At 47.8% G+C, this 26,202-nt stretch overlaps 3 protein-coding genes, 1 non-coding gene and 1 pseudogene across 4 annotated transcripts; 3 read left to right on the top strand and 2 right to left on the bottom strand.

Annotated features, from left to right (window-relative positions):
• Positions 1–515: 515 nt before the first annotated feature.
• On the top strand, positions 516–4,560 carry LOC136535996 (zinc finger protein ZAT1-like). The gene is made up of 2 exons (XM_066528431.1): positions 516–1,152; positions 3,614–4,560. Exons 1-2 carry the CDS (start codon positions 639–641, stop codon positions 4,282–4,284), a joined length of 1,185 nt encoding a protein of 394 aa, XP_066384528.1. The 5' UTR covers positions 516–638; the 3' UTR covers positions 4,285–4,560.
• An 8,603-nt stretch (positions 4,561–13,163) lies between these two features.
• Positions 13,164–14,520, top strand: LOC136535994 (actin-depolymerizing factor 3-like; annotated as a pseudogene).
• A 4,461-nt stretch (positions 14,521–18,981) lies between these two features.
• On the top strand, positions 18,982–20,912 carry LOC136515588 (actin-depolymerizing factor 3-like). The gene is made up of 3 exons (XM_066509134.1): positions 18,982–19,167; positions 20,132–20,397; positions 20,487–20,912. The coding sequence occupies exons 1-3, from the start codon at positions 19,165–19,167 to the stop codon at positions 20,635–20,637; spliced, it is 420 nt and encodes a 139-aa protein (XP_066365231.1). The 5' UTR covers positions 18,982–19,164; the 3' UTR covers positions 20,638–20,912.
• A 511-nt stretch (positions 20,913–21,423) lies between these two features.
• On the bottom strand, positions 21,424–21,498 carry TRNAV-AAC (transfer RNA valine (anticodon AAC)). Its single transcript has one exon. It is a non-coding gene; the product is annotated as a tRNA-Val (tRNA).
• Positions 21,499–21,753: 255 nt separating this feature from the next.
• Positions 21,754–24,589, bottom strand: LOC136515579 (zinc finger protein GIS2-like). The gene is made up of 4 exons (XM_066509129.1): positions 24,449–24,589; positions 23,994–24,230; positions 22,757–22,846; positions 21,754–22,545 (listed from the first exon to the last, which is right to left on the bottom strand). Exons 2-4 carry the CDS (start codon positions 24,167–24,169, stop codon positions 22,035–22,037), a joined length of 777 nt encoding a protein of 258 aa, XP_066365226.1. The 5' UTR covers positions 24,170–24,230; positions 24,449–24,589; the 3' UTR covers positions 21,754–22,034.
• Positions 24,590–26,202: the final 1,613 nt, after the last annotated feature.

The following is a 26,202-nucleotide window of genomic DNA, read 5'->3' as shown; positions in this document are numbered from 1 at the left end:
TGCAGACCGTGCGTGCAGTCAGCAAGTCCATCCCCACACGCCGCCCATCCCGCTCGGCCCCACCACCATCACTCCACTCCCATCCCCTCTCCGCCGAACCCGCGGGCGGCGGCGTTGCCCCCGCGGCTAAGCGAGAGCAGCAGCCGCGGTCTCGCGGAGGCCACCGGCCGCCACGCGCAGGCCGGGCAGCCCGCCCACCTGCACCTGCCTGCCGTGCCAGGCTGTGCGTCACTGCCTGCGCCCCGCGGTCCGCTCGCCGTCACGCCCGGTGCGTGCAGCCGGCCAGGGCCAGCCGAGCGTCGTCCCACGCGCGATGGACGCCCATCCGTCCACGTCGCGACGCGGCGCCGCGCGTTCCGGTGCCTTGCCCGGATTGGTCCGCCCACGCCACCTCCCGCCATGTCGGTCGGCCCCCACCAACTTGGCGCACACGTAAGCCCAGCACCGCCTCTATCTGCGCTGTCTTGGACGGGGACACAACCTATAAAAGGGCGCGCACCCTCACCCACACCCACACCTCCTCTCCCAAGCACAAAAACACCACATCTTTTCCTTCCGAGCCCGAGCCGTAGCTGCAGAGAGAGATCACCCACCACCGACCCAACCGAGACCGCCGCGAGGAGGACACCGCCCAGATCATGAAGCGCCCTAGGACGGAGCAGGAGCCGGCGGGCGAGGTGTCGCTGGCGCTGTCGCTGAGCACTACGGAATCGTCCACGACGTCGGACTCCACGGGGACCCCGTCGTCGTCGGCGAAGCGGGCGCGGCGGAGGGGCGCCGTGGTGGCCACGTCGGGGGAGGGGGAGTTCGTCTGCAAGACCTGCAGCCGCGCCTTCACCTCGTTCCAGGCGCTCGGCGGCCACCGGACCAGCCACCTGCGGGGCCGCCACGGCCTCGAGCTCGGCGTCGGCGCCAGGGCGCTCAAGCAGGCCGCCGCCGCGGCCAACGGCGGCAGCGGAGGAGACAAGCCGCCGCAACAGCAGCAGCACGAGTGCCACATCTGCGGGCTCGGCTTCGAGATGGGGCAGGCGCTGGGCGGCCACATGAGGAGGCACCGCGAGGAGATGGGCGCCGCCGACGCCTGGGTCTGGCGCACCGAGGCCCCGCGCGCCGCCGCCATCGATCCGCCCGTCTTGCTCGAGCTCTTCACTTAGATTGATCCGGCGGGCTGATTTCTCCATGTTTGGGGGCTAACTCATCAGCGTCATTTACTAGAATCCAGGACGTGTAAAAATCATATTAGTTGCTAGCTGCAGCTGGTTGCTTTTGCAATTACGCTAGCTAGCTAGTAGTTTTTGTGTTGGATTAGCAGTTCGATTTCGGTCGGATGTCAGAAAACTGATTCATACAAATATGGTAGTATAACAGATCGATGATTCTTTGGTTCAGATGTTGTGTCCCGTTATGTTGCATCGTCAGAAATCACGCACGAATCATTCATCAGTTTTGGTTAAGATGTGTGTCCCGTTACTGCATTCGTCAGAAATCGCGCACGAATAACTCATCAATTTGAGCCGCACCATGCATCTTCTGGATGTCCCACTGGTTAATTTCATCGTCCTCATCTTTATTATGAGGAAAATAATAGATACAATGGTCTCGTTCATTTAATCCGTCCTGGTTTCCCAAACGTTCGCGGTGTGCCTTGTTATAATTTCGGTACCCATCATCAAATCGATCGATTGTTCTTCCGGTTCTTAGACCGTACATGCCCGATCCGTCTTAAACTTTTAGCATCAGGTTTTTGTGGGTTTGGGACGAATAACCGAGACCAAAACAATAAAAAAGAAAGAAAGAAGGTGAACGAAGCAGGGCATGACTTTGTGATTGTGCAACTACTTGTAGGTTGCATTGCATCTCAGTAGGAATTTGAGGCTTTTCTCCGCGCCTGGGAAAGCCAAACGTGGGCACCTCTTGTCCCCGGGCCCAAGCAGGAGCGCCATGAATCTTGCCCAGGGCCCGGCTAGTTTCATGCATGAGGGTCGTCTGATGGATGAGGATGACGCTAATAACAGCTGGTGCTGGCTATGACTCCTCCGTACTCCTATCTCCTAATCATGCTTGACCGTAGGTGTGCGGTGCACCCTAGGTTGGAACCTAGACTAGATACGTACGTACTTTTCTACGTCCAATAAAGAAAAAAAATACAATTTCAGTTTTCTATCAAATAATCTATCTTAACTTTGAAGAAATATATAGAAAGATAATATTAACTATGATACAAAATAATCATGATTAGATTTATTATGGATTTTATTTTTATAGCATATCTATTTGAAGCCATAAATGTCATTAATATTTTCTACAAACTTACTCTCCCAAAGTAGTCAAATAATATCAAGTTTGACTAAATTTATCGAAAATAGTATCAATATTGATATCTCCAAACATATTTATCATAAAATAAATTATATAATTCATATCTATTTGGAGCCGTAAATGTCATTAGTATTTTCTATAAATTTATTCTCCCCAAGTAGTCAAATAATACCAAGTTTGACTAAATTTATCGAAAGTAGTATCAATATTTATGTATTCAACATATTTATCATAAAATAAATTCTATAATAAATATCTATTTGGAGCCATAAATGTCATTAATATTTTCTATAAATTTACCCTCCCGAAGTAGTCAAATAATATCAAGTCTGACTAAATTTATCAAAAACAGTACCAATATTTATCTCTTCAAGCATATTTATCATGAAATAAATTCTGTAATTAATGCATGGATAATTATTATACATCATAATTATCGGCGTCTTTTTCTATATATATTAGGTGAAACTTTTATTTGTTTGACTTTTCAAGATATGACTATTCTTCTTAAGATGGAGGATTAGGTAGACTTATTAAGGTGGTGTGTCATCTTCGTGCTCCCGATTGCTGAAAAAAACAAGCTGAAATACTATTTCGATTAATTTATTGTGAGAAAAAAATACTATTCTAACTGAAAAACAAACTGAAAACTACGGATCAGAAGGCGAACAGGCCGTGTTCTCTTGTGTGGCAGTGGACTACCGTGACTCCCGATTAGTACGTCTACCAGGTACGTACAGCGAAACCTACTCCCGTTCACACACGTGCGCGGTGCGTGTGGTGACTGGTGAGCAGCTTCACGGGAAACTTTTCCCTCAAGGCTACGACGTTTCTGGAACGAGACTACGAGTTTTTAGCTTAGCTAACGCTAGCAGCCTATCCCTTGTTCATTCTTCGCGGCCTTTGACCAGTCAGGCAGTCACCCAGGCAACGGCGCGCGGCGTCAAACGAGACCGAGACCGAGACCGAGACCGAGCGAGCTGGTGCGCTCTGCCCTGCCCGCGCCGGCCCCAGGCTAACAACGACCAGTCCGTGTCCCCGTCTCCCCGACGCTTTTTGCCTAACGCCGTCAGGTTCCGTTTCGCGGACCCTTCCGAGCTCCCCGTCCCGCGTTGCGGCGTGAGGCCAGCACACACGCCATACGCCGACCGCGTTAAGACCGTTCTGCCGTTCAGACCGTTCCAGACGCAGACTGCGCGACGCCGGCGCAGGCAGACGAGTCGCCCAGGCACGGACGCGCTCCTTCCAGCCTTTCGTTCTCTCGTCTGCCCCGACGTAGAGTGCACGTGAGCAGACAGCAGAGCGTCTTCCTCCGCGCTCCGCTTATATAAAAGGCCAGCATGCACTCGCCGGAGCCAACACCAACACATCCACATTCCACGACGACCAGCTGCGGCCTGCTCTGCTCCTCCGAGCTCGCATACATCCCGCGTCGGTCCTCCGTTCACCTCTCTCTCCCAACATCTTGAGCTCGATCGCAAGCCCTTAGTTCCATCCCCAGCCGACCGTTTGGTGTACATGGCGAAGCACCCGAGAGACTCCGCCTCCGGCGCCGTGCCGCTCTCCCTCGCGCTGTCCCTCGGCGGCGGCGGCGTGGCCCCCGAGCACGGCAGCAGCAAGAGGCACCGGCGCGCTGCGGCGGGCGGCGGGGACGGCGGCGGCGAGTTCGTCTGCAAGACGTGCAGCCGCGCCTTCGGGTCGTTCCAGGCGCTGGGCGGGCACAGGACCAGCCACCTGCGGGGCCGCCACGGCCTCGCGCTCGGGATGCCCGCGCCGGCGCCGGCGAAGGACGACGCCAAGGAGACCACGACGAAGCAGGCGGCGCCCGCGAGCCACCTGTGCCACGTCTGCGGGCTCGGCTTCGAGATGGGCCAAGCGCTCGGTGGCCACATGCGTCGCCACCGCGAGGAGGCCGCCGCCACCACCGCGCAGGCGCCGCCCGTCCTCCTCCAGCTCTTCGTGTAGAGTTTTATTTGCCCGTACACGGAGAGGCCATGCATCGGTGGCTTTCTAGTTTGCAGTAGAGGAATTCTTTGAGTTTCAGTCGTCCGTCTGCACATTGTAGATTCACAGTACATTTGTTGGCATATTGGCCAATTGATTGATTCATTCATTCATTTAGTTCTATACATGTAAATAACTGATTATTATTCCTTCTTATTAACTTTTCTGTATCTGGCACTCTGGCTGCCTCGCTGTCTTTGTAAGAAAAACAATTCGCATGCTGCTTCTTATATTCTCAAACCACATTAATCAAGGTCGCTAAACATATTCATCCTATTCTTCAACACTACTTCAGCAATACGTTTCAACGAACAAACAATGTTTTTCTGTCACAACAAATTATCATCAACATAAGCTAAATTTCAGCGAAACGAACAGGGCCACATGAAAAGCCATTCAGAAAAAGCTATGCAATTTGATATTGTGGTGTATGCGTATAGATTGGGGGTCAACATTCTAAGATTAATGGTCTTGGGATACGCTGAATGCACCTGCGCGGTGGACCTATAAGGCTATTACCCAGCGTTTGAAGAGTTGTGTGATACTGTGATTACATTTTCGGCTAGTCTTATGCGGTAAGCAACTGAAACTGATCAGAAACCGAAATATGGAACAGTCACGCAAACAGAAAAGTATTGGAATTGGGTAGTCAAGCCAAGGTCGGCCTAGGAATGCGGCCCATCAAATTAGTATGAAGCATTGGTCATTGTTAGGGCAATTCTTATAAAGCCAGTTCGTTTGGCCGTGGCTTGTCGTAAACGATCGTAAATTTTCAGCCGGAACAGTATTTTTCTCTCACACCAACCAACCAGCAGTACTTCTTCACGAACCAACAACGATACGAACCGGCCAACCGAACAAGCTGATAGTGTATTAATCTCACAGTTTCCAAGAGTGCTACACTACTTAGCTTTACATATTTGGATTCATAAATAAAACACAGGTAGTCTCGCTCTCTCAGTACATAGTTTCATCTCACATTTTTATAGGCTAGTTACAGTATACATTATTCACGTCCTCGATCGATCAATCGAGCTAGCTCAGTTTTCTTCACACAGCATGAATGAACAACATTCATGCTCTTGAAGTAACTTTCACACACTGAAATACAGTTTTTTTTAATTTTAACATTTTTTGTAAACTAATTTTAAATCTAACACTGTTTTTTTCTTCAAAACTAACACTTTTGGCCGCGCCTATTGCCATGGCGCGGCGAAAAGTCTGTGCCGCGCCATGCATGGTGGCGCGGCGGGTGGCTGACGTGGCGACGATCGGAAATACTGACCGGTGACGTGGCAGGGCCTGCCGCGCCACCGATCTTGGCGTGGCAGTGCCGTGCCCTGATCCGTGGCGCGGCAGAGTCGAATAAAAGCCCCACGGCCAGTCCCGCCTGCCCGCGCCTGGCTGCCACGCCCGCCGCCCGTCCGGCCCTCCGTTGCCGCCTCCCTCCCTCCCTTTCATTTCATTCCCGGTCGCCTCCCTCCCTCCTCGTCCTCGTTCAAGGTAATGCTGCACTTTTTATTTTCATTTGAACGGTGGATAGGAATATTACGAATGAGAGTTAAGGTTAGGAAGAAAATTATATTTGAGAACTATGGGCTATGGTTTGGAGGAAGATATTAGTCTGATTTTATCAATGTTAAGGTTAATTATTTAGTTAGAAGTATGTTTACCATGCATATTCTTGTTGCTATAAGTGTTGGTTATATTATTTTAGTTGCAATGCAAATGATTATATTTTACATTAATTTGCGTTGTTTTGATTGATGTTTAATTTGAACCATTTTATTAGATGGGAGACATGTTTCGGGAGCAGTTGTGGCGAAAACGAGGTCGTCCTAGAGAATTGTACCCTGACGAGTCTAGTAAAGATGCCCCCGTTCCTCCTGAACTCCCTGTCCCTAACTGTGACTATGGTCATCCGGTCGACGTATTTCAATCGAGACATCCGGACACAGCGGCTCGTTGCTTCTACACATGCAGTCGTTTTAATGTAAGTAATTGTTTCTGTATGTTTTTTTCTTCATTTGTATTACTAGGTTACTAATATTTTATTGGAATTTTGTTGTATAGGCCCATAAGAGGTGCTTTTTCTTTCAGTGGATCGACGGTGCAGATAAGTTTGACCCTAGGTACCTCCTTTTCGATGATTGGTGGAGAAGGCGACATCCACGAGAGCACTTCGAGCGGTGGGTTCCACCTCCCCCTAACCCCCCCTCCAATGATGGCTAAGGAGAAGCACTTAGCCGTAGTTAGACGACTCGAGGAACCTCCTCTGTGTGATTAAAGAGATTGAGCTGTGATAAACCCTGAGAATACGTTGGAGTTTGTGTGTCCAAACAAGCATGAAGTAAGTGCAAAGTGTATGTGTTGAAATATTGAGCTATACGTGTTCATGTACTAATGTCACCTTATTTAGGTATATTCAATGGTGAAGTGTTGTTTCAAGGAGTGGTTGTATGGTCCTAAGAACCAATGGCCAGAAGAACCTCCAAAGGCAAAGCAAAAGAAGAAAGAAAGGTTAATTTACAAAGCACCTCCAGTCAAGTGCGAATGTGGTGTTCAATCCAATTATGGTCTAGACCCTTCGGAGCTTGGAATAGACCATTATTGCGGCCATATGGTTGACTATGATGAGGTTGGTTATTTTTGTGGTAACCATGAAATCGTATTTTGTTTCTTTTGCTAAGACATATATGATATAATTTTTTATTTGAACATCGCACTAGGAAATGCAGGTGGGAACCGTTCGAACTCATTCACATCGAAGTCATTGCTTATACAGCCTACTATAGTTGAATGAAATTACTCCTGCGTCAACTGACTGTCCAAATCCATGTTATCCTGAGTTGCTTCCTCTTCGACCCCTAATTCTTGTTCATTGCCTCTAACACCATCAATGGACGGTCCGTCCTGAACACCTTGCATCCTATACCTATTCTCCACCACCACCTTAGCCATGCGTACATTAGAACCTTGGAGCACCCTATTGTAGCAGGGCTAGTGAGCAGGGTCGCGCATGGGCATGAGGTCATAGTGTGCCCTAGTCTTCCTAGTATCAAACCTCCCCTTCAGTGTGAAATCACCGCCAAACTTTGCATTTAAACAGACACAAAGGTCATTAAAGCTAGGAGGTTCATCAAACCATTCTAATTCTTCTTCCATATCCTCAAACATAACATCTTCTCTCCTAATACTTCCTCCATATAAAACTCTAACACAACAATCCATCTGCAAAAGCATTTCAAGAAACTTTACTAAGTCGTCGAAATCGTCATACGTAATGTCTATAGTAATATTAATACCTATTCTAACTATAACTATACTAACTAATCTAATATTAACATCTATACAAGGCTAACTACAACAACTAATTAGACTAAATCCAATGTATAACTAGACTCACTAACTGTAATAACTAAACTACCTAACTTTACTATCTATACTAACTTACTATATTACCTATACTAACTAAACTAACTTTACTAACTATACTAACTGTACTTTACTAATTATATAAACTTTATTTATTTTACTAACTTACTATACTAACAATGTCGATTCAATCAACAAATACACTAGGGGAGTACCTCGCGATAGTGACGCTTATCCTCGCGGCGGTGGCGCGCTAGACCGGGCCGGGAGGCACGGGCGCTGGCCTCGGCGGGCGCGGCGGGCAGCCGCCGTGCGTGGCCGGAGGGGGTGGCGCGTTGGCGTGCGGGCGCGGTGGGCGCAGCGGGTGGCCGACGGTCGTGGCGTGCCGGCGTTCGTGGCGCGGCGACCGGCGGGCTCGGCGGCGGGCGGGCGTGGGCGTGGGCAGGCGGGCTTGTTGCTCGGGCATGCGGGACTGGCCGCGGGGCTTTTATTTGGCTCTGTCGCGCCCTTTATCAGGGCGCAGCACTGCCGTACCAAGATCAGTGGCGCGGCAGGCCCTGCCACATCACCAGTTAGCATTTTCGGTCGTCGCCACGTCAGCCACCTGCCGCGCCACTATGCATGGCATGGCACAGGCTTTTCGTCGCGCCATGGCAATAAGCGCGGCCAAAAGTGTTAGTTTAAAAAACACACTGTTAGATTTACAATTAGTTTACAAAAAATGTTAAAATTAAAAAAAATCAAAATACACAGATCCATGTCAATTGAGCAACTACACACGCATACCTTCACCGGCCACAATTACGCGAACTGAAACTAAGTTTCCAGTAATGTAGCAGAACCGTCTAATCTAATGCCTTACAGGAGTGCTTGTCTTCCATTAGACACTAAGCACTAAAGTGAGAACACTAAATTACTCGGTTCCGTCGGGCACACCCCAAGGGAGAACCCGAAAATCCATATTTTTGCCATCAGGATCATAAATGAGAGAATAAAACTTATATCATTCTTGACCATTTCTTACATCACTTTTAATACAACATCAGAGTATAATATTTTTTATTATAACAGTGGAATGTAATCATATTATCAGAGTTATGAATAATTTAATTTAACAACAGAATATGAATATGTGACCAGAATTACAGTGAAAATAACTATCTAATCTTGACATGATGAATCATTGATATGTAAACTATGATAACATATTATAAAACTTTCATTTATAAAAATATTTAATGAGAGTTATAAATAAAGACTACGATCACAGCGTAAAGAAAATCATCTCTGAGCTCACCAGGAGGAATCCACACACAAAGATCACCTCAAGCCTCTACCTGTCACCTGCAACAGGGGGAATAAAACTCTGAGTACTCAATTATACTCAGCAAGACTTACCCGACAGAAGAAAAGAAAAGACTCCAAGGATATGCAAGACTATCTAGCTTGTGGGTTTATTGCATTGGCGGGAAGCATTACTAAGCGTGCGTCCTTATATTTGATTTTTATTAATAGCCGCATTGGTTCATTAATTAACCATTCTATGTAAGCACATGTACTACTTTCAAGCAGGTGGTAAGCAATCATAGTTCCTTTTTCCATTCTATCTTTCATCTTTCTGTGCTTATTATGGTGCTAGACCGTAGACAAGCCGTACCGGATCGTCCGACGATTCGCGAATCAATGCCCCCAGCTGGGTACCCCGAAAACACACGCCCTGCTTGTACCTAAGGCACAAGCAGGATCAACCCACTACCCTCTTGTCCTAGGTGTCTAGGTCTCCGTCCAAACTGGGACTCCAAGCCCCCGCCCCTGAGTTCCGGACTCAGGGCGGTGCAAGTACCTTTCCACCAAAAACAAACCCTAATAGTCAGTCTGGAAAGAGCCGGATTCGCGACAAGATAGCAACAAGTCTTCCAAGCACCCATACCCAGGTATGTGCTCGGGATAATAAGTCTGTGACTTACCTAGAGCCTTATGCAATGACCGGTCCTTAACCGACACAGACTAGAAAAGCAGTGTAACCAAGCTTACCCATCGTCCACAGCGACACAACCTCTTAAACCCACCAATACACAAACCTATATCCCTGCCTCAGGTCACCTATTTTTTTACCTTTCCACCATTTATATTTTTCCAAGTGATCATAATACAGTAATATATTTCCTATCTCTCACGAGTGACAGCCATCACTCGACTTCTACCGGAGTCCTGTAGCATAGCATTCTACACGATCATGTCATACTAGTAAGACTCATAGGATAAAGATATATATGCAAGTGGGTTTCATTCAACTCCTTAAAACTTAATGCACAAATATAATTTAAACTGTAGAAAAGTATGGGTTATGCACCGGGGCTTGCTTGGGTAAGATATAACCAAAAATTAGTGTTGGCATCTTCAGTTCATCCACCATCAACTGAATAGAAAACCCATTGCATTCTCTCCTGGAGAGAATACCGTTACATCATCTTTGGATTCCCGATCATTCTTCAATTGATCCGTTGATCCATCATCGTACCTATATGATATGCATTGATGCAAATGCAAAGACGTAATTAATCGACTACAATCGTGACTCGTAAAATACGATGTACGCCTCTCAAGTTAACGCCTAGTTCTAACGACAACCGTACTTAGGCTACATATCCATATGGTTGAATAAGGCATTATTTCCCAACATATATTTTAGTTATATAAACCCAAGTTATTTCTTTATCCCATTTTATCCATTTAATCTTTATTCGGACTAGGGCATCATTATTTATTTAGCAAATTAATTATTCTGGAGCTACAAAATTTATAATAAGTACCTAATATTGCTAGGAGCCTACTGTCCACATTTCAGATTCAACAATATTACCAATTTATCATGAAAATTCCTACAAGTGTATATTTTACAATATTAAGTACCTTAAATTAATTATATAGCTTCTAAGAATATTATCAAACTATGTGAACAAAATATACTCAACAAAACTGGTTTCACATTTTTATGATTTTCTATATTTTATTTTTAATTTTTGAGAGGCGCTGAATTATCAGAACAAAACAACACCACAAGGCACGGTAGACGAGCGGTGGCCCAACAGCCAGAACGGCCGGTCCACGTGGACGCGGCTGCGCGCGCAGCGTCAGGCAGCGGCGCGGATGGCCCAGCGCGCGGCGCGAGCGGCCCATCAAACGGCCCACGTGGCTAAGGCAGCCCAGGCGGGCGACCACAGGTCAACCCAGCGTGGGCAGGTGGCGCGGCATATTAGCGAATCTGCCCCTGAGCTTCTAGCAATGTACTTCGCAGTAAAGACCCTGTATAATACTTCAGCTTGGATTTATACCCATTCACTTCATATTCTTCATAGAGAGGAGCAGAGGAGGCACGGGACGACGCTGCAGGACGGCTCCACGGCGGCATCGACTGCGTGCGGCAATACGTCTTGGCTGCATCGGTGGCACGCGGCAACGTGGCTCGGCTTGCCTAGCCACGGCGCGAGGGAGGGACGGCACCGGCGCGGGCGAGAAGGGTGAGCAGGACAAGGGCGCGGGCGGCCGGATGTAGCACGGTAGCGAGGACTTGCGCGCGCGCTCGCGGTACGCACTGTCAGCGGGTGTGGCCACCGCGGGGAAAAGAGAAAACAGTGCGGTGGCATGGGAGGAGCGGTGCTGACACCGGGGTGTCGAGCGGGCACGGACCAGCGCGGGCAACAGGGAACCGGGAGGCGGGCGCGGGGTAGCGTGGACGACAGCGAGAAGGCCCCGGCAGGGCACTGCGGCTGCTGCGGAGTGCGGGGAGGAAGAGCGCGGGCGAGCCGGCTGGCAAGGCGCGGCTCCTCGGCGACGCGGCGCGGCGGCGTGAGACCACGGCAGGTACCCGACACACCAACACAGCAGCAGCATCGGGGGTTGATAGCGGAGGGAGAGAAGAGCAAAGCGATGGCATGGACGGGAGGTGGCTGTGAGCAGCGCGCTCGAGGTGTGCCTTGGCGGTAGCGGGGCAGCGACAGCTGCAACAGGAGGGGAATGGCGCGACTGAGGGCTGAGGAGCGGCAGCCTGGTGGATAAAAAGGAGCAGCAGCAGCACCTCCCCACAGACTTAGGCACGACGACGGGAGCACGAGAGAGACCGACATGATTGAAAGAAAGACAGCAAGCCAGAGATGGGGAGGAATAGTGGGAAGGAGACAGCAACGGCTCTGTCATCTTCTTCATCAACACGGCGTGGCAGGTCGTCCTGGTCCAACGTGGCCAGCAGGGTTAGGCCAGGCAGCGATGCATTCCATCATCACTGCGACCGAGGCCACGTTTACGTGCAATCCTGAGGGAAATTTGAAGCGAACCAGTACACAGCAGCAGTAACCAGCAGAGGCAGACGAGCGGAGAAAAGAAAAGGCAAGCAATAGAGGAGCAGTTGGTCAACTTTCACAGTCTTGCGGAGAGGATAGATAGGGACGTGTTACAGCTGCACTAGCGCCACAGTTATACGTAGGAGTACGTTTGTCCCTTTTTTTGCTTTTCATGCTTAATTTAATAGAACAAACCGTTTGCTATCGATTGGCCAGAATTGTCGTTCGACATTCCTGAATATCTTTACGCACTGAGTAATTTAACTTGGGCATTGATTCGAGTCAGCGAAACTAAGTCACACAAGATTCGCTTATCGCCTCAAGTAAGTTTTAAATTAAAAACCCGAGAATTCGTTTCGAAAATTTTTCTTAGACCTAAATTGCGGTACTAAACAAGCTCATAACACCAGGGTGTTACAAGTAACCAGTAGCAATTTCAGGAAGCAATTGTTGAAGGTAGTAATACTAGTAAAGCACAACAGTTTACTGCAATATTCCAAAAATGATTCAGCACTTACTGATGCAACTCTCTGTGAAACCCCAGCCCATGGGCCAGTTGGGCCAGACCAAATTCGTGGTACCGTAGCAGCCGGGATACTGTAGCTAAGGCACAGTGTTTCCAGTTTAGTTCTATTAGGAAATGGAACCAGAACTAGACTAGCTTCAAATACACTAGACCCAGGAGGCGGTTAACGTCCGGATCGATACTTTTGCGTGAAGTGAGGACGAAAGCTGCAAGAGAGTGAATTAGCAGGTGTGGCTCATTCAACATGTAGAGTGGGCCTTAGCCGTCATCTCGGGTCGGGGCGTTACACTCTCGCTCCAAGTGACACCATCGTTCACTGATCACTAGCTTCATTTTGAAAAGGTTCAAGCTTCCTCGAAAAGTTGCAATATCTCTAAACAGGTAGAAGGCAAGTTTCATCAAACAGCGGTGAGAATATCCTGCACACTTGAAGGTTGAAGGGCCAAAAAAAAAAAGATTCTTGTAACTCTGACAAATATAAATATGCAGAAATCTGAAGAACAAATGTTAATTGTAAAAGAATTGTTGTTGGGTATGATTAGCACCGCTTAGATGAAGCGTCTCAAATAAAAGAAAGAGTAATGTTCAATTCAGCACTCATGGCACTTAACATGTAAGCAGTTCCATCTCTAGAAAAGCAACGGCAATCCGGGCCCCGGCCTCGAATGTAGATGCAGCCCTGTCCAAGAGACGGCGAGACAAAACGGCCCAAGCAATGCTCGGAGCTGTCGATGCAACCGCGTAACCTACTCCGACACACACACACATGCTCTGTCCAATTAATAGCAATCGCTTAATCAGGATGGGTAGGCACGCTCTGGCCGGTGTTTATTTAGCTGTAACTACCGAACCAATCACGGTTCAGAGGCCGCGGCGACAAGACACGCGCGCGCCCTGTGCCGACCGCCGAGTGCCACCTACAGGCGTCTAGAACAGATTAGGCTCCGCCCACCGCGGTGCTCACACGTGTACAATACACCTCTTCTTCCTCTCTGATTACTTCTTGGACACTGACATGTTTGAAACTTTGACACGGCCATTGATCCGGCAAGCTCGCGAGCTATTAAAACAGTCGGATTACTTGCGCACGGGCACGGCCATTGACACTGCAACACTACTACGGCTACTTGCATAGCTACAAGTTTGTATGCTGTGATCGCCTTTGAATTGACCTGAATCTTCAGTTCCCTTCTCCAGTTCTCCACGCCGCTAAGTACCCTCTGGCCGCTCGATTCCCAGCCTGGACTCTGCAGGAGCACGTTTTCATTTGAGCGACTGGATGGCTGCATTGCATTGCAGGCGAACGCGGCGTCCGGCGTGGCGGTGGCGGAGGAGTGCGTGTCCCGGTTCCAGGAGCTGCGCGCCGGCCGCGCGCACCGCTTCGTGGTGTTCAAGGTCGACGACGCGCTGCAGCGTGTGGTGGTGGACAAGGTGGGCGCCCGCGCCGCCGGCTTCGGCGACCTCACCTCCAACCTCCCCGCCGACGACTGCCGCTACGCCATCTACGACTACGACTTCACCGTCGAGGACGCCACCGCCACCGGGGAGGCGCCGCGCAGCAAGATCTTCTTCGTGTCCTGGTCCCCCGAGGCGGCGGGCGTGAGGAGCAAGATGGTGTACGCCAGCTCCTGCGAGGGGTTCCGGAAGGAGCTGGACTGGCGTGCAGGTGGACCTCCAGGCCACCGAGCCCAGCGAGCTGACGCTCGACGTCCTCAACGATCACGCCTCCTGATGAACGAGGACTGACTGGATGAGTGCTTGCATTGTCGTCGTCCATCCATTACGTCACTGTCGCGTACGTACACGTATGCGTGCGTACGGAGTGCAAGGTGTACCGTAATTAATGGTGATATACCGAGTCGTTCTTGTCGTGCTTGGATTGTTTCCTTCCTTCCTGTAATGTTGCTGCTACGTGTACTACTACTACACGAATAAAACTGATGAATAATTGGTCGCTCTTTTCACTGAAATCGGAGATGATCATCACATTACGACGGTTTCGTTTCTCTGTTCGTGCACGTGGTGTCCAGGCTACTGAACAGCGATGTTTTGCAAACATTGTGTCCTGCTTCAACTGCTAATGCTCTGCTCACAGATCAGCGTGCATGATTACTACTAGTAGTACTGCTTCAAGGACGGCCTGACAGACATCTCAGGAGACGCGACGACACGCTAGCAAAGCAGCCAAAGAAAAGTAAATAATAATAATTTAATAAAAGAAAAAGGGATAAGGCCGGTGCCACGGCCCACGGCCCGCGGTCGGTGTCAATCGCTGCCGCCGCTGCTTTTCTGTGGTTTTGATTCCCCTGATATTTTCCGCGTCCATTCTTTCTCCCCGAATCCTTTATTTTCTTATCTATTTATTATTTTCCCAGGATGCTCATTCTGAAATCTCTTTCGCGATAAACGAACGAGAGATTTTATGAGAAAAAGGTCACGTGAATAAAAAAGCAAAAAAGAGAATAAATGCACAGCGCAATTGAACTGTGCTGTGCTGTGCTGTGCTGTGCTGTGCACAAGTGCTATGATCAAGAAGCGCATACGTGTCTCGCTACGTCGCGGGACCGTAGAATACGTTTCCGGTGGCCCACCTCCCCACGGGCGACATCGCGCTGCGCCGACGTGTCACCAATCGCGGCCGTCCATTTCGCCATCCGACGACCGCGGAAGCTCGCAGCGGCCGCTCCGTTCCGTCACGGGGCAGCCACCCACCCCACCCCACAATTTTTTTTAATTTTAACATTTTCTAAAAACTAATTTTAAATCTAACACTGTCTGTTTTTTTAAAAAAACTAACACTTTTGGCCGCGCCTATTGTCTTGGCGCGGTCAAATGCCTGTGTCGCGCGCATGCATGGTGGCACGCCAGAGGGTTGACGTGGCGGTGACCGGAATCGCTGACCAATGACGTGGCAGGGTCTGCCGTGCCAAGGTCGATGGCGCGACAGTGCCGCGCCCTGATCCGTGGCGCGGCAGAGCCGAATGAAACCCCGCGGCCAGTATCGCCTGGCCGCCGCGCCCGCCGTCCGCCTGGCGGTACCTGTACGGTTTAATCGTAACACGTCGCGCCAATAGTGGGAGTTATTCTAAGTATTGCTTGACGTAAAATCAATAGTGGACGTCCGCCTGGCGGTACCTGGACGGTTTAATCGTAACTTATCACCGGCTGAGAAGAGCCGACTGGTGTCCTCAAAGAGGCTAAAGACGTGTCACCCGACCGCGCCGGGAGTGGCGGTTCCTCATAAGGAGTGTCCATGCAGCTCAGCTTTTGAGCTAGCTTCCTACAGCTCTTCTTCACTTTCTGCATAAATAGACGTTAAAGTTAGTGTGTTTCCCAAACGCATATACACTAAAGAAACAATTTCAGAACGGACTAGTTTATGTTTACCTCCACAAAAGCCTCGAGAATGCCTGGCCCCTGCCCTCTAGACTCGTAAAGCTGGAACGCTCCTTCGTTGGATAGCCTCAACAATTGTGTCGCCTGGGTATAGAAACGTGGTTGAATAGTTTTAGTATACATACTTAATACCAAATGGATAACAAATTGTACCATTTAAGTATCTTACCACGTATCTTTGTAGCGGGGCTCTCTGTAGCTGTGTGTCCTCTCTAGTGGCAACGCCGTACACATCTTCGATCACATCTTACTCCGAGTCCTTGTCAATCGCCTCCTCAGTGTATGGGGGCTTGATATGTGTTCTCGTAGACCTGTGAAGCCAGCACAGGTACTCGTCGAAGGTGTGCTGGTCGTATGGAAGACCCGCATGGACCGACTGTCGTTCCCTGGTCTCCCACAAGTGGATGTGCGCGCTGTGTGTCACGCACCAATCCTTAGTCTCGTACCTCTTTCTGCGGTCATACCTGTAACAAAACGATGTTAGTTGTACCACACATACCTCTGAATTGTAGCTTTGTTATTAATCGATAACGCACTCGTGCAATCCTTGGTTGGTGGAGTAAAGCGGTGGTGGGTAGCCTGTCATTCTTCCAAACTGTCTACAGACCCTAACGGGCAAGTGAATCTCGACCACGTGGAAGAAAATAAGAGGGACGTTGTAGCGATACTCCTCTGACTCGTCCCTAATGACAGGACTAAGATAGTACTGGAGCTCCGGAGCATCCCAAGGACACCAATGTACCTGAACATTTCATAATTGAGTTAGGTTGTGATATAGTGTAGATCGAACAAGACACATGTATGATAGTAAAGAGAGCGTAACTCGGTGCTGTGTTAGGACATCGAGACCGTCTGTGTACTCCCTGTACTTGCGCCTCACATTCCCTCTAACTAACTCTGATTCCGTCCAGATAAACAGAGCTGTAGGGAGTGTATCATGCCCGTTCCATTGCTGCATTGAACACGATAATGAATTAGCCATTAATAAACTCATCATATGTAACCATATCGAAGAATATAATGAACCGAAGTACTTACCGGTAAACCAGTACTAAGGGGCCTTCCAATGGGCCATCGTTCCCAACACCAAACCTAGAGTAGATACGAGCAACCTCCAGGGTTCGCATACCCTGCGGTGCGATGGCAGATAACGTATAGCTATCGATACATCCATGCTAGGACTGCGCTGCCCCAGCTGTACGCCGCTATGTTCTCCCACGGCTGACGTAGTATGTCAAGGAAGATCCAGCTGATGGTGTTGCTCGAGGCGTCTGGGAAGAGAAAAGCACCAAGAAAGTGCCGGAGCCACACTCGAGCGAACCTATCGATCTGAGCCTCCTCAGCCTGTCGGTCCAAGTAATTAAAGCGCTCCGTGATCCAGGACGACGAAACACCAGAAGTTTTCCTGAAACTTACCAAAGAAAATGAGACCCGATGGCCGCAGGAAAGTAATGCAAGTATTAAATAGGCTTTAATTTCTCACTTATTTTTCTTAGAAGCCTCGTTGTCTGGTGGAAGAAAGGCAGTAAACTGAGCCAACAGCTCCCTCCAGTGATCGTTGTCAACTATCCCTGTCACTGGAAATCCCCCCAACCGAAGGCCAAAAATAGCCTTCACGTCCTGCATGGTAGGTGGAACGTGTGGGTGTGGGTCTTAGGCCTCCACCTGTTATAAGAATAGAACGACTGTTAGTTGTCTCAAATTTATTACAAGAAAGTTTACGTACAAAGAATGCACTCGCACCTGTCTACAGCTACAGTAAGTAGTGCTGAGTCAAGGGGCGGAAGACCGTGGTTGACAACACGGACAAGCTCGAGGAAGCAGCACGCCGTATGTACGGCGCATAACGCTCATCCCACTGGTGCGCCCTGGTGTGCGTGCGGGTCCTCAAAATAGGCAAGACCACCTCTGCGTCGTTGTCACTCAAGATGTGTGCTCGGTGCTGGTCGTCGTACTTCACTTCAAGAATGGGGTACAACGGGTGCTGCGTGGGAGGGGCCATCCTGTTACAAATTGATAAACTAAGCATTAGAGTATTCAAATTAAGATTATGTAGCATTGCAAAATTAGAACTACTTGTTATGCAATACGAACACAATATGAAAAGTACATGTATATATTTAAAGTAATATTAATAGACATATCACACACTAGTAACATAAACAACTTTACTAGGAATATAAGCATTTGACGAAACTTCATAAAATCATCAAAATCGACGCATCACGCACTAGTAAGTACCGACATTTATAAACTAGTATCTATACCCAAAATCCCTAACTAAATAACTAACTATAAACTAAATAATAAATACATAATCAATCCCTAAACCCAAAATCCTAACTATACTGGAACACACAACCTCAAACCTAAAAACTACCTACGTAAATCATAAACAAATTCACTAACCTAACCATCCTAAATCACTAGCTATCCTAAATTTAACAAACTATCATAAATCAATAACAATCATAAAACTCTAACTATCCTAAATTACTAACTATTCTAAATCACTAATTATTCTAAAACAATAATAATCAAAATAATATGAAATCGAGATGGAGGTACCTTAGGAGCGGACGGCCTTGACGCGCCGGCGTTCGTGGCGCGGCTGGCGCGGGCGCTGCACGGAGGGAGTGGCCGGGCGCGGGCGCGTGCGGGCGCTGGCGGCGGGCGATGCGCGGCGGCGGGCGAGCGGGCAGGGGTGCGTGTGAGCGGGCGGGCTCGCTCGCGATATTTATTTGGCCCAGCCGCGCCATGCTCCGTGGCCTGCATTGCCACGCTAAGATCGGTGGCGCGGTAGAGCCCTGCCACGTCAACGATCGTGATTCTGGTCGTCGCCACGTCAGTCCGTTGCCGCGCCACTATGTATGACGCGGCACAGGTATTTGGCCGTGCCGGAACAATAGATGCAGTCAAAAGTGTTAGTTAAAAAAAACAGACAGTGTTAAATTTAAAATTAGTTTTTAAACAGGGTTAAAATTACCGCATCGCACCGCACGGGGGCTGCGCGGTGGAAAACCCGGCGACCACATCAAAACACGAGGCGTCCCCGCAGGACTTGGTCACTCGGCACGCAGGCAGAACAGCAGCAGCCAGCCCCCCTCCTCTCTCGCTGCCCTTCCCTTTCCCATCTTCGCTTCGCTTCCTCGGCGGATTCCTCCTCCTCGCCCCCCTTCCTTCCGGCGCGCGAGCTTGCCCGAGATGGTAAGGCCCCTGCTCCCCTCCGTTTCCCCTCCCCCCCGCGCGCTCTGGTTGCCTCCCAGATCGGCGCGGGGGCGTGCTGGTTCCGCGCCTGATTTCGGGCTTTTTGTTCTCGCGGGGTGGTAGCGTAGTGCTTCGAATCTAGTTGGATTCAGTGGGGATCGCAGCTGCTCGGCTTGCTCGTGGGCTGATTCGTGGTTTCCTCGCGAGGGAATTCTGATCGGATCGTGGGGGTGTTCATGGTTCCGTGTGTGGTGGGGACTGGGGGAGACGCTTGGAGCCAGAAACTTGGCACGCGTGACCGGGATTCTGCGATCTGTGATTTCGATGTCGGGTGCTTTCGTCTAGTACTAGCTGCTGACCGGAGAGCGGTGCGCGGCCGCTTGGATCCGTGGTTGTTTGCACCGTGGCGTGTGAAATCGAACTGTTTAGATCTAAGTTTTGCGAGATGTGGTGGCGGTGGAATCTCGATTGATCTGTGTGTCTCAGCGCCCGTGTAGCTTGTGTGACTGCAATACATCTGCTAATTTGGGTCTCGACGTCTTAGGGTTGCACCGGCTGCTCAGTAATCCTGTTGGTTCTCGTGTGGATCTGTGACTATAGGTTCCAGACGTGCAGTAGCACACTGGCACTGCCATTGACCAGGAGCTGCGCAGCTTTGCTGGAATCTCTATTGGTAGTATACTCTGCTAATACTCACTAGGCGTCTCCAGAGAAATGCCTTCCGTGTTTATAGGGACTTAGTGCGCTCATGTTAGAGTAAGACTATGAGCTGAAATATCTAACATTAGCAGTTTCTGTACTGCTTCAATGCAGCCTCATTTAGAATGCTGGGGACAGTTGGCTCTGCCATGCAAACTAAAATGTGTGAAAGCAACTGTCTCATAAATTACGAATACCGTAGTACTTTGAAGGGAAGTTTCAACGTTGTATTACCATTTAGCCATGATTTAACTTGTGATCGTAGGCAAATGCAAGATCGGGTGTCGCTGTGAATGACGAGTGCATGCTGAAGTTCGGCGAGCTGCAGTCGAAGAGGCTGCACCGCTTCATAACTTACAAGATGGACGACAAGTTCAAGGAGATAGTTGTGGACCAGGTTGGGGATCGCACTACCAGCTACGAGGACTTCACAAACAGCCTCCCTGAGAATGACTGCCGATACGCAATCTATGATTTCGACTTTGTGACTGCAGAGGATGTCCAGAAGAGCAGGATCTTCTATATCCTATGGTATTGCTTGTACCCTCGTGTTTGCATCCCTTGTTGCTGTTTGCTGTGAAGCTGCTCACTCATGAGATGTTTTGCTTCTGAATTCCAAGGTCCCCAGACTCTGCAAAGGTGAAGAGCAAGATGCTTTACGCAAGCTCGAACCAGAAGTTCAAGAGTGGGCTCAATGGCATTCAGGTGGAGCTCCAGGCTACAGATGCAAGTGAAATCAGCATTGATCAGATCAAGGATCGGGCACGCTAGGCGCACCGCACCGCCATCACGTGTTTCATGATCATGCATCATGGACTCGCCTACTACTGTGGATTTGTACGCCATTATAGACTTGGTGCTGTGAAAGACTGCTTGATGATTTGCAGGTTTGTTGCTGTGTAAAAAAGGTCCTCATGGCTTCCAGAAGACCATGAAGGTTTGGATCTATCATGTAATTCCTTGTTATCTGCCAATTATGTATGGACTATGGACATGTGTTGCGCTGTTCAACTTACTACAAATAAGTAATCGATATGTTCCCTATTCATGATTCGGTGACAATTGTCTTGGAGGCTTAATCTGTTTCAGAAAAATTTCAAGTGTTCCTTTTGCCACAGTGAAGTAGTGTGATCCAAACCCCTAGATTCTTTAGCAACATTTCCAGGGTTGAGGACGTTGAGTTCTGTGACACGGACTTGAAAAGAGGGGAATAAAACCATGTTTCGGTGACAATTGTCTGGAGAAGATCATGCTGAGTTTCAGCAATTGTTGAAATGTTTGTGTGGCCACGAGCTCGAAGCTTAAGTTTCTGTGGCCAGTGTAGTGTTGTGTCTGTGTGATGCAAATCCCTCGATTGTTTAGCAAAATTTCCAGAGTTGCATGATGCAAAAGTTATGTACTTCTGTGACACGAGTTGGGAAAAAAAAGATTGTTGAGTAAAATGTCCAGACTTTTTTTTGGAGGGAAAAAAATCTGGAAATTCTGCTCAACAATCTGGAACAGACTTGCATGATGCAAGTTCTGTACTTCTGTGACACGAGATGGGACAAAAAAAAGTGGCGTCGCCCGGACTCGAACCGGAGATCCTTCAGTGTGTTAGACTGACGTGATAACCAACTACACCACGACACCATGATGGTATGATTAAGGTTAATCATATTGAGGATTTGATGTTTTCGCACAATGAGGGTTGGTACCCTCTACTGATGTTTTCGCTCGTAGCTTCTGCGTGGTTTATCACTTCATGGTATGGCTGTCTCATTCATCAAATTATGTTCTTGTCAAACTGTCAGGCATCTCTTTGTCCAGATCAAACCACCGATGTCACCATACAAATTTCACAGCTCTACATGACGTTACAGTACAGTATAAGTGTGAAACAGAGTATGATAAACAGGTGCTCAAAAGGCAACAGAGAATGAGCACAAAAGTTAAACATGACCTGGCAATTTTCACATGATCCGTTACAGCACTGTTTGAGGCCCCTACAAAAGGGCTATATATCCTGATTAAAAGGGAAAAGGGAGTTTCACCCGCAACACATCCTACAGAATCGTCCCTCAACTACCATGGCAGAAGGAAAACTGTTCCAATATTGTCAGAAACAAATGAAACATCCTGGTGAAACTCAACCATCAGAACAAAGCGGAGCCCTCAGCAAAAAGCTCTCAGAACCTGCGGAGCCCGCGATCGAATATCCTGGCCGACGGGCACTCATAAGACATGTGCCCCCTCCCACCGCATGTGTCACAGATGATGGTTGCAATGCAGTTGCGGCTGATGTGCCCTGGCTGACCACAGATGCGGCAAAGGATATCACGGAATGGGCCACCCTGTATCTCTGAAGCCAGAGTCGTCTTTGGACAGACGCGGGCAACATGACCAGAGACATTGCACAGGTTGCAAACCGGGTCGTTCTTGCACTCCCGAGCTATGTGCCCTGGTTGACGGCAGTTGTTGCAGGCCCGTTCATTGGTGCAGTCAACAGCGATGTGGCCTGGTTTAAAACATTTGTTGCATAGCTTAGCGTTAGCCCCTGAAGTAGGGCAATCACGTGCCAAGTGACCTGTCTTGTTGCAGGTGTGGCACAGGGCCTCATTCTTGCACTCACTGGCAATGTGCCCAGACTCTTTGCAGTTCCAGCAAACAGTTTGTGAGGTGCATTCTGCTGCGAAGTGGCTGTAGAAAAAAAAAAAAGAGTTATGGTCCACTACAAACAAACATCTCAAGAATGAAATATGGCATCTAGCGGGAATTATTAAAATAATACTCTGTACAACAATAAGTCATAAAAGCGTGTTCGAGAAAAAAAAAGGTCATAAATGCATTTGATTCCAACAAAAAATGGAATGAATGCAGCTATATTAAGAGTGTTGCTGGTTTATCTTACCCTGGAAGATTACAGTTATTGCACGTAGGCGCAGATGGGCACTCCTTAGCGAAGTGCCCAGGTCTCCGGCAGTTCTTGCATACAAGATCCCTGCAAAATCATTCATTTTAAAAACGTTTCATTTTCCATGAGCCTGGAATATGATTCACATAAAAAGATATTAAACATTGGCATAACTATGTATGAAGAGCAAAGCAATGTTTCCATTTCCATAAGATAAAGCTTATCTTGGTAAAAGATAAGAACAATGTGCCCCTCTTTCAGTGGTAAACCATGGTGTGTGCCTAAAGATACTCCACACCAGCTGTAGGTCTTATGAGGTGCTAGGCTGCTAGCATGAACCCTAGCGGTGCAATTTCTCCCAGGGTTCACATAGAAGAAAAAGAAATACACAACATTGTGCATTCTTTAAAAGAAAACGGTGAAGCGAAATGCCTTGTTAGGTGATGAGAATAATTAGAACCCAGTTAGGTGATGAGAAGGTATTTTGGTAAGCCCACAAATATTACATCTATTTTCATGAAGGTGTTTCAACCTAGCACAATCTCCCCTCCCCACTCCTCCTACAGAGGCTCAGATGTTATGAGGTGCCAAATTCATTAACTTGATTAGCAGAAACACAGTTCAAAACATCTCTTCCTAGATACCAGACATCAGTTGACTCTAATGTTAATGAACATGAACATGCCTCTACAGAAGTACAATTCACATGCTAAAATGGTTTTGATGTAGTGTTTGATGAAATAACCCTATGAACAGTCTATTCTTTTTTTTTCTTTACACAAGTAAGCTACTGATCCTATTTACTAAACATTGTCTCATGCTGAGCAATCATTCATGTACTTGACCAATTACAAGAGTGGAAAAAGGAACAGATCATGGAAGCAGACCAAACATTGCTATTTCAAAACAGAACTGACCCCCACATAACTTGTGGAATTAAAAAAAATGGAAACAAGAGCAAATTGTGACATAAATCGGCTGTGAAGCAGCCATTGATTCGTTACTTTATTATGGCAGAACCATCAGGGATAGTGCAGCATTGATTAATCATTTTAATTTAAGCAATGGAGCGAGCTTGGACATGTACATAAGCAAACTATAGTGTAAAAGGGTGCGCTTATATTGGCATTACAGTGAATCACTCATGTAACATATATACAAAAAATAGATCTATTGTCAGCAAAAGATCAAATGAAAGCAAGTCACTGAATAAAGACATAACTCAGAAGCATACCTGTAGCCACGCCGTTCTCTGCGACGGTATGGACTGCGGCTCCTGCTGCGACTGCGACTGCGGCGGGGTGCACGTTCACTGCGCAACCTATCTCTTCGCCGAGGACTGCGGCTCCTGCTCCTGCTGCGACTGCGGCTTCTACTTCTGCTCCTGCTGTTGCTTCTTGATGAAGTCATCAAAACGAATCCTAATGTAACGAACTCCAAAAGGAACTTTCAGCAGCCAGGCTCAGAGCATCTGCATAAGAAAATGGCTAAATATCACAACTGCTAAATGGAAATAGAAACCGAAATGTCCGTCCCCTCACCCGATGTTTTTTGCAAAAAAGTCGAATTTAGTAGTCATAATACATGCAGATACACTTGCAATTAGATCAGATCCGAATACAAATAGTAGGTTAGGGTTTGGGTGCTCGGTTTCGCACAGCAGGAAGGCGAGACAAGGGGTGGGCGTACCTGGTGGTGTTCGTCGCCGGCTAAGGGCCCGAAGAAGACCTGGCAGCTGGCGTAGAGCGGCAGCTACGGCCGGGCAGTCGTCGCCACGGGGCGCGGGGGGAGGCGGGGGCTGGGAGGGGGCGCACGCTGGGGGTTAATGGAAGAAGAAAGAGAGAATTCCTCATGTGTAGGGATGAAAACGGATCGGATACGGACGGATATCACCGATATTATATTTGTTTTCATATTTCTGTCCGGATTCGGATTCAAATACGGATATTGTCAACTATGTCGGATATGATACGATTGGATATCGACATCATAAATATACGATTTGTGTATTCGGATACGGATACGGTATCGGATGTTGGATATCCGGATTCGAATACGGACAGATCTCAACCCCTCTAAACGGATTCGGTTTCGAATACGGTCAGAAAATATCCGTACTGTTTTCATCCCTACTCATGTGACACTGGAAAAATAAGTCGTTTATTTCTTGGTCCTGAAATTTTTTTCGTTCCCTATTTGACATTCACTTCAACTTTCGTTTCTAATTTAACACTGCCGTCAAATCTGTTAGCTAACGGTGTTAACTGGCCGTTAAAAAGACGTTTTTGCCCCTAGAAAAAAAACGGCGAAGCAAATTTGAGAGAAAAAAAAACTTGCGCCCGCCTCTGATGCATGCGTCCAGCTAAAAAAAAGGCGCAGGTTTTTTTTTCTCTCAAATTTGCTTCGCCGCTTTTTTTTTTCTAGGAGCAAAAACGTCTTTTTAACGACCAGTTAACACCGTTAGCTAACGGATTTGACGGCAGTGTCAAATTAGGAACGAAAGTTGAAGTGAGTGTCAAATAGGGAATGAAGAAAATTTTAGGATAAAGAAAGGAACGACTCATTTTTCCAGTGTCAAATAAGGAATTCTCTCGACAAGAAAAGGCAAGGTTGCAGCATATAGACAGACCGCGGTCAGGGCTTGTTTGGGTGTCCCTAACCTCCGGGGATCCGGGCCAATTCCACGGGACCGATGCAGCCCGTGGTTTGATCCTCCGCCAAATCTCTTCTGCTGTTTTTTTTCTCCATAATTGTGCCTTATCACGTTTTTATAATAAAGTTAAGAGAAAAAGGAGAGTTATAATGTATGGACTCATTAAGCCAAGATTTATCAAAACCAACATCATCCATGCAAGCGAATGAGCGGATGGCTCAGTGGTGGGACTTCCTGGAGCACTCACGGCCTAGCTTCGCATAGGGATTTTCCCCATTTTCTTTACAGCATCAAGTCTGAATGAGTTCAGATAACAACTTGTACTTGAAGTATTGAAACATAAAAAACACAATTCCTACGAGACTAATCTCACATAGATCAAACAAAGTTCTCCATTAAGCAATTACATGTAAACAATTCATAACCAAACGATTATCGACCACTCTAAGAACATCAGTGACCATAGAGACACAACAAACACTTAATTTGTATCTATTTAAGAACTAAAAGCGATTTCTCATAGGGATGTTTAGTTTTTTGAACACCTGGATATTTAATTTATTGCATTTCTATCAAATAATGCACAGTCAAAAGCCATCCTATCAAATATTCTTGTAAAATTGCCATCGGGATTTTTTTTTTTTTGCCATATCACCGTTTTTTGTCTACTTTCGCGTATGTGTCGCGAGTTTTCAACGTGTCAGCGTAGAGGACCCATGCGAAAAGACAAGAATGCCCCTCCTCTGTCCCTTTCTCTCACCTCCTCGTCCCTCTTGCACGCCTTCCTCCC

This window comes from Miscanthus floridulus, chromosome 2 (assembly GCF_019320115.1).
Source record: "Miscanthus floridulus cultivar M001 chromosome 2, ASM1932011v1, whole genome shotgun sequence".
Lineage (NCBI taxonomy): Eukaryota > Viridiplantae > Streptophyta > Magnoliopsida > Poales > Poaceae > Miscanthus > Miscanthus floridulus.
Note: the sequence above shows the minus strand (reverse complement) of the source record. Positions and strands in the feature narration are given on the sequence as shown.